This window comes from Lupinus angustifolius, chromosome LG07 (genome assembly GCF_001865875.1).
Source record: "Lupinus angustifolius cultivar Tanjil chromosome LG07, LupAngTanjil_v1.0, whole genome shotgun sequence".
Classification (NCBI taxonomy): Eukaryota; Viridiplantae; Streptophyta; class Magnoliopsida; order Fabales; family Fabaceae; genus Lupinus; species Lupinus angustifolius.
The window spans coordinates 14,455,920-14,469,740 of NC_032015.1; the positions used below are offsets into that span (position 1 = coordinate 14,455,920).

The 13,821-nt window shown below is 28.3% G+C and overlaps 1 protein-coding gene across 2 annotated transcripts; it reads right to left on the bottom strand.

Moving 5' to 3' along the window:
- Positions 1,640-5,464, bottom strand: LOC109352436. 2 transcript variants are annotated; one of them, XM_019594424.1, is made up of 2 exons: positions 4,853-5,462; positions 1,640-2,191 (listed from the first exon to the last, which is right to left on the bottom strand). In XM_019594424.1, exons 1-2 carry the CDS (start codon positions 5,167-5,169, stop codon positions 2,134-2,136), a joined length of 375 nt encoding a protein of 124 aa, XP_019449969.1. In that variant the 5' UTR covers positions 5,170-5,462; the 3' UTR covers positions 1,640-2,133. The 2 variants fall into 2 exon arrangements, with proteins under 2 accessions (XP_019449969.1, XP_019449970.1); XM_019594425.1 differs by lacking the exon at positions 1,640-2,191 and adding an exon at positions 2,668-2,970 and having other exon boundaries at positions 4,853-5,464.

Below are 13,821 nucleotides of genomic sequence, written 5' to 3' on the forward strand. Positions count from 1 at the left end.
GTTTTTCACTTTTAAAAGAAAACACAACACAATTTCAAGATTCAAACGTGTGAATCCTCAAACTTCATGTTTTGTAACTACTTCAATTAAAGTAGTTCTTGATCACATGTGGTGATAAATAAAAAAAGGAAACATAATATTAGGTTTTAAAAAGTTAAGAAAAATTAAATAATTGAAGACACAAGTGGTCTCAAACAATCTGTGAAGATATAATTATTGAAAAAAACATATAGGAAATTGATTTGATTTGGTATATGAGAGATTTGTTATTAAAATAACCCCTATGTTATTAATTTTCAAATCCTGTCTCCAACTATAAGTATAACCTTTTGCTCAGTATTAGAATGTATACACAATTCATTGGTTTCATGTCTTTAGAATCTGCTGTTGAGTCCGACATGTCTGGATGCATTACATCACTGCTGGTTAAGGTTCGTTGGTTCATTCCATCAATGTTCAACAAGAACAAACCTCTCTAAACCTCTCTCTCTCGTTAGTGTTTTCGGATTTCACATATATTGTTGCTGCTATTGTATATTGTATGCAGAAGATGAATTTTATAATTTTTGTTCTTGTTGCTATTATATTGTATGCAGCAGTAGATGAAGTATATAACTCGTAAACCTCAAACCCCGTCCATGGTTTTATGTTTAGTATATGAGGAAATACTAGAAAGGATAATTCTGTCTTAATCTTTGATTATTCAGGATTTCCAAAATCATGGCGTTTCTTCAATAACAGTAGTGGTCTTTATATTTTTTTTAGTTAGTTTAACAATAATAATAATTGTGTCCAGTTATTTCATCTTGCAGAAATATGGAAACTCAAATGATCGATACCCACCTAATCACATATGAGAAATACGAATCCGATAATGATGCATATGCTGCTGATTCAGATGAGGATGAGGTTGAAGAATACAACAAAAACAAACTACAAATCGAGACATGCCATTCTTTGGCACTTGGTGACAGAACAACTCAAAATGATATTGAACCGATGATGGAATCAAATTTTAATGGAGGACGTAGAAACATAAATACGTATTCTGTAAGGAGCCCTATAGAGAACCTCATTCAATGGAGGAAGGCAATCCAAGAAAGTTCACCGACGCATTCTCTACGTAGTCCCATAGAGTCCCATAGAGAACCACCTTCGGTTGAGGAAGGCAACCAAAGCAAGCGCACCCATGATTATGTCTCTAGCCCTATAGAGAACCTCACACAATGGAGGAAGGCAATGAAAGCAAACAATCAAAGCAAGAACATGGGCGCATTCAGTAGAGAACCTCACTCACTACATAGACAACATTTTAATTTTTTTTCCTTAACAGAGTACATATGAGCTACTTGTCTTATTTTTATCATGTGTTTGTTTTTGTAAGTAGTTATTTCTGATCAATGAAAATAAATTCTTTTTCAAAAAAGTAGTTAGTAATCGCGCCATTCAAACACATAGTTAGATATTCAAATAAGGGAGACTCTTGCCAAAACAATCTGCACACATTGAGTTAGTCTAAACAGTAGTTTCATATATGTACCAACAAAAAAAGGGTCGATTCATATAAATTAAAAATTATAATGGAATATAATGACCGCGACGAGCACATGCTTATTCGATGGCATGGTGAAAGCAGTATAAGACTAAGTTTAAGCAGAATTACTTGCGAATGAATATTTAATCATGAAATTTTGTTACACAAATCCATGAAACAGGTTTAAAAAAGGAAATAATATAAGGGGTCTCCTATTTAATTAGAAAGAAAATTATTAGAGCAATTGAGTTTACAACTTTTGCTGAATCAATACATGTGGCTACACATGAAGAAAAAAAACTCATTTGTTTTACTTACCTGGTAGTCATGCTGTTATCATCACTATCCAAATCATATTGTTGGAAGTAACAAGTTTACTTTAGCTACATACCAGAACTCACCACCATCCACCACAGGAATCATCTCAAAACCCATACTTGAGGAGCCGCTTGGTTATACGACAGTTGGTCCCACTTCAGAACAAATATCAAACAGGTTGAGTTGTCGTATTTTGGTCAGATTCAGAGTCGGCACGCCACGATAATGCCTCCTCTGATTAATCCAGCAGAAAGTTTAAGACAACTCCACCTGTTTGATCTCTACATTATTGTACAAATGCAACGATCTGATTCCTCATCATCCGAGTCACTGTCGTCACTGCACACATAATTGGGAGGCCAAATGTAATCTAATTCTGAATAAATGGCACAATAGAGTATATTGGCACACACAATAATATTTTACTACGTTTAAGTGGTATCGAAATGCTTTGAACTTTTATCCCAAGTAGACAAGAATACTTAAAATAAAATATAGAGGGGACAGAATTTGAAATAATATCCTAAGTAGTCACTTAAAATACCAATGTATGAACTATGCATCAAATTACATGATTTATGCAAATCGAGAACAAAGACTAGATGAAATGAGTTTAATAGTTCAAAAAGTTATTTGTTGTTCACCTGAAGTCATATGGCTCCTATGATACATGTTCCCTTAGCATAAAATAAAACGATAATAATTTCCAAAATGTACTACTTCATATGTTATTTTTTCCTCTCACCATCAGTTTCATGTTTTTAGTAGTTAACAAGAAAAATTACAACAGCAATAGGAAGTAGAAAGTTTTCCTTCCCCTCAGTTTCATGTTTCCCAAAACGTGCTATTAATACCAATGTTTTATGCCCAAGAGCCTCTGAACATAAAAAATGATTATTAAGTAATCAAAATACTTTCACTTAAGAGCTATTGATGCATCAGATAGAAAGTTGCATGAATAAACTATCTCTGGAGATTTCTATTCCATGCCTCTTTCAAAAATTTATCCCCGTTTCACGTCCATCTTACATCTGAGAGATTTCAGAAGATACGCCGATTGCTAGGACAGTCGGCATTGGTATGCATGCAATATTTCTTAAGTCAATCTAATTTCTTGCCCGCAACTAGCATTGATAATTAGGCATCTTCCTTGTAGTACAATTTAAAGCATTACTAAATATCAAAACCTAGAAAATGAGTAAATCGATATATTGGTCCTCAAAACATGGTACATACATTAATTTAGTTCTCCAAACATTATTTACATCAATTAACAACAACATTCCTTAATTTTGACTTAACTAACAAGAAAATACAGTGCTCCAGAAAATAGATTCATTTCCATAGTGGGAGAAATAAGAGTCAATTATGGAGAATTCTGCCATTAATCAATGTAATTTTTTTATGGGGATACAATCTTTTGATGATCAAAACATTAATTTACTCTTTAAGAATATAATGCATTCAAATTGTTAGGGTGCATAAAGTATTGCAGATGCAAAAAAAGAATGCAGCACAAAAATTATGAGATAGAGAATCAATATAATTTAGATACTTTTTTCTTCTCTCTTCAAGCAACTAATGGAATGCATAGATTAATCTTCAGAAATTTGAACTTAAACGACCTTGAGATCAAAAAATCGTGTTTAGCTAAGACGTATTAATATTATCACAAATCTGAGCAAATATCATTAGCCACATCGTATTCCACCACAATTATATGTTTTTAAAAATCATATAAGTCGGTGCTTATTGCATAAAAAGTATACATTGTTTTTTGCAAGTGTTAACTCAAAGGTGGTCAAAAGATTAGAAGACCTCCATGGACTTTGTCCTGGTAAAACCTAACATTCTAACCTATGCTCGCATCAGGAATTTATTTGCAAAGATGAGCTATGTTGAATCAACTTGCTGGCAAATCATTCAAATGTTGAGTTTAAAACTCAAGCATTCCTTGGCAAGTGTTTTACTTCTGCAAGTGAACAAAAAGTACTGACAAATGACATGACACTTGTTTTTCTAGATTTCAACTTTAATTTAGTATTCTTTATTCCTTTTCAATTGTTTCATTTCTTTTAATCAAGCTTACCATTTCAAACAGAGACTTGAAAGCTCTGAATCACCTTATGTTTATACTGATACTCTTTTGAAAAGAAAAAAAGAACAAGAAAGGAAACATAGCTAATTTCAGATATAACATATTTTCATCATAAACACACCCCAATGTTCTAACCAGCTATAACCAAGTTTCCAAAATTTACAAAAGCCATCTTCTTATCGGGAGCACATCTTCTGTCACAAATTTTGTATCACTCCATGTACCTCTTGTTTCTCATTGACCAAAAATATAAAGTTAATATATATTTAATTCATATTTTACTTTTCCGACCAATGAGAAACAAGGGTACATGAAGTAGTATAAAGTTTGGGACATAATATATGGCTTCCATCTTACCATCAACAAAACAAAACTAGGTTTTTACAGGACATGTCATCACTAGTTCACACAGCATAAATTTAGCAAAAACAATAAAACCTCTAAAAATTAGCTAAATGCTCAAATTAAGAAAAACCAAAAAAAAACATGCCAACTACTTCCTTTATCTTCTCACAGCAAGATAAAACAACAGAACATTCAAATGCTAAAATTGTAGAGTAGTAACAAAAATTGGACACAACTTATCATTAAAAAAACTAATCAAGGTAAACCACACCACACAGTTCAAATTGCCAACCAAACAAAAACAACAAAACAATTCTGAAGGCAGAAATCAACTGAAAGAGAGATCACATGTCCTCATTCATGTCCCAATTTTCGGTCTCAGCCCAATTAAAATGTATCACTTAATTAAAAAGAAAAATTTTAATAACACAAAAATAACATTTTTATATTACTGGTAGAAAGTTGATGGGCTAAAAACATTGGAACATAATCATTTAGGGACACAGGATCCATGTTCTTAATAATCAACCTAAACTCAGCAACAACAAAAAGCATACCTTGGCTCATATATCAACACCTCAGCAAGCATATTTCCATTAGTATCCTTCCAATGCACTTTCCTATGTGTCTCACCAGATTTCAACACATCAGCAAGCAAGCTTCCATTACTATCCTTCCACTGCACTTTCCTGCGTTTCTCATCATATTTCTTTGACATGCCACCTTTCCTTGGAGGCAACAAGGATTTGGAATCAGTGTCTTCTTCTTCTTCATTATCATGAGCTTCTTCAACTTCCTCATCATCCAAACAAGAACCCAACACGGCTTTATTCATTATGCTGCCATTAGCATCATTGTTCCTATCTGTATCCATCAGCAACAGATACAAAAAAATTCAACAAAAAATTTCAGGGCAATATTATTGGGATTTGAAAGAAACCCATTTGACCCATTTGACTAAAATCATGTGCCAACTTCTCAAAACTTCAAAAAGATCACAACTTTGGGATTGGGGGAAAACAAAAACAACAGGTCAACGCTTAAATTCACGATCACGCGTAGAAAAGGTGAAGAGAATAAATAATGAGAAGGGAGAAAATGATGAAGCTTATGTAAGAGAAGAATTTCAGTGTTCAACAAAAGATATTGTAGAGAGAATGAGAGAAAAATTTATCACAATCACAAATAACAACCCATCACATTTTTTTATTTATAAAATGCTAGGAAAGAATTTTTTATTTATAAACTACTTGGAAAAAAAACAACTCATGGAAATTTTTCTTCTTGTTTTTATTGTTTTATAAACTTTTTATAACTTAAACTTTTATTTAAACCAATTTGGTTTGTAAAACGCTTATAAACCAAAAGTAAGAAAAACAAATCCAACAAATAAGAACTTGATTTCAGTTGTGTTGTGTTTAATGTGAATTCTTTTTTCGAGTTTAAAATTGGTTTAATTAAAGTTCACCGACTTTTAAATAATCAATGAGTTTAATTTTTTGTTATTCATCATCTTAAATGATGAATATTGACATATAGGTTTATATATAAAGAAAATGAGACATTTATAATTATATGTGTGTATATATGCATATTATTAATGAATATGTATGTATATATATAATATCAATTTGACTTTTAAATTTGGTGAAGTTTAATTGTATTTTTCTTAAATTTAACTAATTTATTTAACGAGTTCAATTTTTAGTTAAATTTAAATTTGTTTGATTCATACATCAAATATATTAAAGTAAATAATTTGTCAAAGTTGAGTTACATCTTCCATGGTCAGCCTTCCAAAACCCAACTAAGATATAAACTTGATATGGAATAAAATTTAATGTAATTAGGTGTGCATTTTAAATTATTAAATATTACTATAATTCAATTAATACAATTAATACGTCATGCAATTTTTTACCATTAGTTTCTTTTTTTGAGAAAGAGATTATATTATTAAATTTATAAAGAAATTCTATTATTAATTCTTGTGTCTAAGAGATTCTATTATTAAATGGAAACATTGATTTTATAATAATTTTTATTTCCTATTTTTTGAAAATTTCTACCTATGAACTTAAATGATATACCCAATAAAAAAAATGATGTATCCAATAAAAACGTGGATATAAATAGTCACCAAAATCTATGAAATTAATTTTTTAAGCGAAATCCATATAATTGATCTGTTTTTTTGGAAAGATTAACCGATCTTATTTGTCTACAAGTTCATTTCAAAACTTACTCAAAAATATTGAAAAAACCAGTTTAAATTAAATTGAGATAAAATATATGCAACGTATATTGAATCATTCATGCATAGTTATTAAACTTGGACCGATCAATGACTCGATTAGAGTATTGGATCAATGAGTCACTGGTTCAACCAATGGATCAATAGTGGGATCTATTAACTTAGTTTATATTAAAAATTCTAATAAATTAATGATACTATATACCAATATTTAATAATTGTATACTAAATATTTAAAATTATTAGTGTACTTAATTAAACAACCAACAAATAAAATTTTAGTACTATACAATGAAACAAACAAATCGAAAACATTATTAGATAACATATAAACTATGTTTTAACTACAACAAAAATGTATAATAAGTTTAATTAAACAATAAAGATTTTGTTATAACGTAAGATAACAAATGACAAACATAATTACAGATAAGTTAAAAATATTTGATTATTTCACTTAAAAATAACATCAATTTGATTGTTTTTTTAATTTTGATTGACTCAACCGGTTCAACTGGTTTGACCATCTAAGTCATTAGTTTTAGGCTTAAACTGATCGAGTCAACCCAGTTTTAACGCAAAACCGGTTCTATGAGAGACTTGGACCGATTATATGACTGGTTCATGGTTGAACTAGACGGACCAGATGGTTCGAGCCGAGTTTTATAACATTGTATTCATGTTTAATTATTATTAACTTTAACTTTTTTAAAAAGTAATACAAAAAATAGTAAATTTATAGTGAATGTGTATAAATTTTGTAATGACAATTTATATATATTACAGTCAATTAACTTCTCCAAAATATTGATCCGAAATATATATTATTAAAGTGAATAAAACAAACTCAAAGATTATTCACAAAACAGTACTTAAGAGTGTAATATTTATACACATCATTATAAATAATTATACATGATTAATATATCATATACTATTCTTTTTTATTATTTTTTTGGAAATCAATAATAATTCTTCAGGATTGATGGATAATGCAACGACAAAATATATTATTATTAATGCATATATTGTTTTATTTGTACTTAATACTTAATAGTATAAATAAAGGGAGGGGATCCGCTTGAAAAAACTTACTCCATATTCTAGTCATCCATTCTTGAGAAATTCAATGGTTTAGATGCACTCACTAATTCAAACCATCGAATTTCTCAAGAATGGGTGACTAGAATGTAGAGTAAGTTTTTTCACTTACTCTTGGAGTAAGTGGATCCCTTCTCATAAATAAATATTTATGTACAAGAAGGGGAAACAAACTAGGTTAGTGACTAATAGTGGTGGTGAGTAAGACTCGATCCTACCCGCTCATCTACTGTGGTCTGATCATCATCGGACCCGAATAGGGTCGGATACCATCAAGTCTAAGGTCAGGTCCAATTCAAAAATTAGACTTTGACAATATTTAGAGCTGAGTATGGATCAAGCATGACCCGACCCACCCAGTCTCATGATCACTCACTCATCATGTTTGTATGGGTCTCTATTCAAATGTGTATAAAGTATTGACACTTTTTTGGTCGAAAATATCATTGACTCTCTAATATTTTCATCATATATATATATATATATATATATATATATATATATGATTAATAATATATATACATATATTACTTTATATGTCAAATTACATGTTCATATTAATAAATAATACTGAGAAGACTTTATCTAAAATGACTGTGCATTATTTTAATTGGGTATAGAGTCGGGTTCAGGTCTAAATGCTGACTAAGTTGATATTTAGGATCAGATTAGTTTCAGGTCTAAGTCTAAGTTTAAAAAAATGATTCATAAGATATTTAGAATTGGGTAACTTATCCCAACCGAGCTCATGCTTGATTTTAAATAAATTATTTTTTCATTTTTTTCTTATTTTTTAGAGTATTATATTTCCATATCTCTAAGAGACTCGGTTATTAATGTTATGAGAACCAAACCACATAGTTTGATGGTCAGACACTTAATTGAACTTGAAAACGATTCTTGATTACAGTATTAACTGAATGAGGAATTATACCGCTTTAAACAAGAGAAGTTTCAATTTGACCGTGTTAAACCTGGTTAAACATATTAACCCGAAAAGTAAACTGAATCATTCACATAATTTAAAAAAAAAACAAAATACTACTGTAATATTTTTTTAATTTGGTCAGAAAAAGATGGAAATGTGTTACTTCAATGTGATTTTACATAATGTAATTATATAAAATTTTGCATTTATATATAAAATTACCCTGATTAAACAATTTTACTATTTAAACCAATTATACTTAATACATATATTAGTTATTATAGTACGTTTAGACATTTAAATAAAAATTTCTCTTAATATTATTTTTTTACATACATATGTGTATAGGATCGAATTCAGGACGTATTTCATGTTTATGTAACCAAACTCATTCCACTTTGACTAACATGTTTTGGTTTGAAAGTATATTATTCAATATGTAGTATTTAATCAAGTGTCATCTTTATTTTGGCATGTCATTTTTTACAAGAGTGTGTTTAATTCGCTAAAAATAGGATAGATTATCTTATAAGATTAGGCTACGTATCTTTTTAAACTATATAAAAATGATGTATGTAATTCATAAATTAATTATTAATAAATAAAATAATAATTAAAGCATATTGCTTCGTTTTCTTATTATGTGAAATAATTTGAAATTAATTTTTAGGATGATATGTAATTTTTCAAAATAGCAGGACACAAGGATATTGGTTCAGATATTTAAATATTCTAAGCACACACAAAATTGTCAATATAAACAAAGAAAATCTATTTCCTGTACCCACAAAATAATGGGAACATTTTACCCACCAGTTTCACCCAAAAAAATGTCCATGGCATAAAATATAAACCGAGCCCTTCTCCCTCGATATCCACTATCACCATAAAATAATTAGAATGGATCCAATATTAAAAGTACCCCAGAAAATTAACCACCGTGGGTTGGGGTTTTACCCATTGAACCGAGATGAGGATTGTTGGAAATTACAGCAACAATGATTATATAGATAGAGATGATAAAAATACTCAATCATTAGTTAAGAAACGGGACCAAGTGGGTATGAAACTAAGAATAGTGCTTAACCCATGTCCATGCTCATATTATTTGCCATTATTTGTGTGGGGTAATGGGTATTCGCCGATGGTTAATGGAATTTCAATTTTAATTATATATAATCAACAAAAATAAACATTACATGAATAATAAGATTTGAATATCATAAATTTATGACTATAATCTAAGAACTAAAATTTATTATGAAATTTCTACTTTTATATTTTTTCTTTAACATTTCTTAATTTCTACAAAAAAAACATATAAACATAGATAACCACGAAAACATTAATTGCAAGTTGAAATTACATCTCTCACCTTAAATTAGAGTGACACTTGTTGGGATGAGCAACCACAAATCTCAAAGGGGATTAACTCATTACCTACAAGGTGATGGAATATCCTTAATAATAATAAAAAGTTAAAAATTCTAATAAAAACAAAAATTCTAATCTAAAGTATATCCAATTAAAAATTATAATATATATATATATATAATATAGAAAATACATTATAATTTTACAAAATGAAATACCTAAAATTGAGTATTTAGTTGCATAAAATTAAAAATAGTGGGTTGAGAGAACACAAAATGTATGTCGACACACTAATAATAAAAAGTTAGATAATATAATATTAGAATAATAACAATACAAACTATAATATGTATCAAATATTAAATTAAAAAACAGATTTATAAATATACAAGTACCCTAGAGAGACTGATATTATAAAATTTATTCTCACTATAAGTTATTATTGTAGTATACATACATTGCGGATATTTTCACTAGCACCCAATATTTTTGCGGTCCCTTGTAATACATACACACAATAATAATAACCTATGAATATATATAAGTGTCATGATATCAATTATGTGGCGGTTTTTTAAATATATATATTTGTTTTTGTTAATTTAAGATTTTATATTATATATGTTATTATTATTTCACCATCAATTTCGGTGATTGACTTATAGTAATAAATGTATCATAAATATTTTATTATTTATATAATAATTATTTTTTATATATATTAGTATGTCAACCGACACCTTATATATGCTCGTACACATTATATGATACTAAGTATCAATTTTTATATATTTTATTATGAGGAATTATAATGTATTTTTTTTGTTCGACATACTTTATATTATAATTTTTTGTCATTATTATAATGCTCAATTTCAGGTGAGAGATGTGATTAATGTGTTGGTAGTATGATGATTACCTATGAAAGTTTTTTTTGTACGGATTAAATAATGTTAAATGCAAAATACGGAATTAAAAATTACACTACAATAATATTTATATGAAGAGGGATCCACTTACTACTCATCTTAGTCGTCAATTCTATGAACATCTAATGATTTAGATCTATTCATTGATTCAAATTATTGGATTTCCCTAGAATTAATAGTTAGAATGATGAGTAAATTTAAAAAACTTAATCTTAGAGTTCATGGATCCCTCCCCTATTTGTATTATATTTTGTATTTACTATAGATTAATTATTACAAAAAAAATATAGAAATATAACTAAACTTCAAAATCTCTTGAATGTATGTCAATGGTCAACATCCACATGGATACATTTAAATGGGAGCACATATTTGTCTCATATTTTTGTGTCTTTTCATGTATCAAAAAATATGATTAGTCAAAAAAATATTTAATAATTATAATTTTAATTAAAATATTGTTTTTAATCAAACAAAGTTAATAATACATGAAACAGTACGAAAATTGAGAATATGATATTCACACGTCATAATGACTAATCACCCATATTCAGTCCATTGTCATTTCTAGATATTGAAATTAATGCTTTGAGGGATATTAATGTTTTTTTTATAATTAGAATGCAATGTGTATACATTATTATTTTAAAGATTTATATGCTATTAATAAATCATTTATTATTTAGTTGTATTACTTTTTAAGAGTATGATATAATGACAATATATAAAACTTTTACACTATTAGTGCATATATTTTTTATCTCTCTTAATTACGAGTATGATAAAATAGAATCAGAATAAAGTATTACATCATATCAAGAGATAAATTATTTTCTTCAACCACTAAAATTATTACACATATTTTGTTTAACTCTTTTCTACAAAAAAAAAAAATATTTCCAAAAACTAAAAAAAAGAATATAACGCATGTTATCATATTATTCGTTAGAGAATATAGCTTATTTCCAAGAGATATGCATTGGTATCCACATTAACAAATTTGACATATTTTCAACTTCTACAGATCGTAAACTTAAAAGTTTGTATAGATTTTATTCCTTTTTTATAAAAAAAAAGATTTTATTCCTTTTCATATTGTCGTGGACAAGAAAAGAAGATCTATGTTCTTTTTCCACCTTAAAATGTGTTTTTATCTCTTATGTTTGTATACGCCTCATAAATATTGTGACACGTTTTTTAAAATAAAAAATTGTTTATTACCTTTTATGTTATATAGTTTATTCCTTTATTGACAAACTTTTGAGGAAAATGTGAAAATTAATAATTATCAAATTTGAATCTAATTACTCATATTTTATATCTTTACTAACTGAGCTAGCTATTGGGACATATTTTATATTTATTAAATTATTTAAATTCATTAATATTACTTAACGTGGAACATACTGTTTTTATTTAATTTTTTTATTTTAATTATTAATTTATAATAATAAGTTGAATAATGTTAATATGTAAATTTGTTCTTTTTATTCCTTAGAATATCTATATTGGAGAATAACAATTTTATTCTTAATTGGATCTCACAATTTATTTATAATTTATTATACATCCACATAAATTTAAAATAACATTTAATTTTTATCTAATGAGATATATTTTTACTCTTATTTAGGTTCGACAATTTCCTCACACTTTTATATTTTATAATAATAAATAGTTATTTTCCTTTTTATATCTTGGGACCCACATTTTTCTTACAAAAATAAGCATAAAAATGCTCTTTTGCAAAAGAATTTCTTAAAGAATAAGAATATCATATTTACATAATAATTAAACTCAATTGACATTATTGAAAAAAGAAGTTGCAAATATGAGATAAATTAATCTCAATTTACACGCCTATTACATGAACACTTTGGACAAAGGGTTTTAACTTCAATTCTAAAAATTGGAAGTACAAAATAAGTTAATTCCAACTTTAACATCTTAATTCAGTCAGCATTTTGTTTATTTTTTCATTAACATATTTATTTTAAATTTTTAAAAACTCTTGCAATATTTCACCAAATAATTGTTAGTTTTATACTATATTTGACTTAAAATAGTGTCTTTATCTTTATCCGTCAACAAATAAGATAAAACATAGATAAAGATGAGAACGAAATATAAGAATTTTTTTATTGTTGAAGAGCAACCCACAAATCCACTACATCTTCAGGATAGTAAATCAGTATGGACAAAAGTTAATAGTTTACAATTCTCAAAATCCATTATAAAGTTAAATGTTGTAGTACTTAATTTCCCCCACCAATTCAAACTGAAAGAAATCATCACTTATAACCTATACAGGAAATTAAGCCTAAAAAACAACTTTCTCCATGTGATCACAACATTGCCAACAAATGCACGGCTCCAATAAATTTCTGATAATATTATGCATATGCCATGAAGAGGAACAAAACTGATTATCAACAAAACAAATCAAAGATGATGTATGATGCACTATTAATATTATTGAACAATAAGCATGAATCACATGATCTCTTGGTGCCCAAGCAACCAACACAAAACAACATTTCGCCACAAACTGACCGAGACAAGCACAATGTGGCACATGGGCCTGACCATAGAAACAAGGCCTTGATGCATCAGGAAGACAAGGCCTTGATGCATCAGGAAGACCAGGCAAGGCAACACAACACAGACTAGGCAAGGCAGGGCACGGGTCAGGAAAGGCAAGGCATAGACTAGGCAAGGCAGGGCACGGGCCAGGCGAGGCAAGGCACAAACCAAACAAGACAGGGCATGGCTCAGGCGAGGCATGGCATGGTGCACAAACCAGATTAGCCATCCTTGGCTTCTTATGATGTTTTTGGTTAATCTTTTATGTAATCCAATATAATTCAGTTTTAGGCTTAATTGTTAGTTAGTATTATTGGGTATTAAGGGAATAAACAAAATTAATTAGTTAAGTTTGTT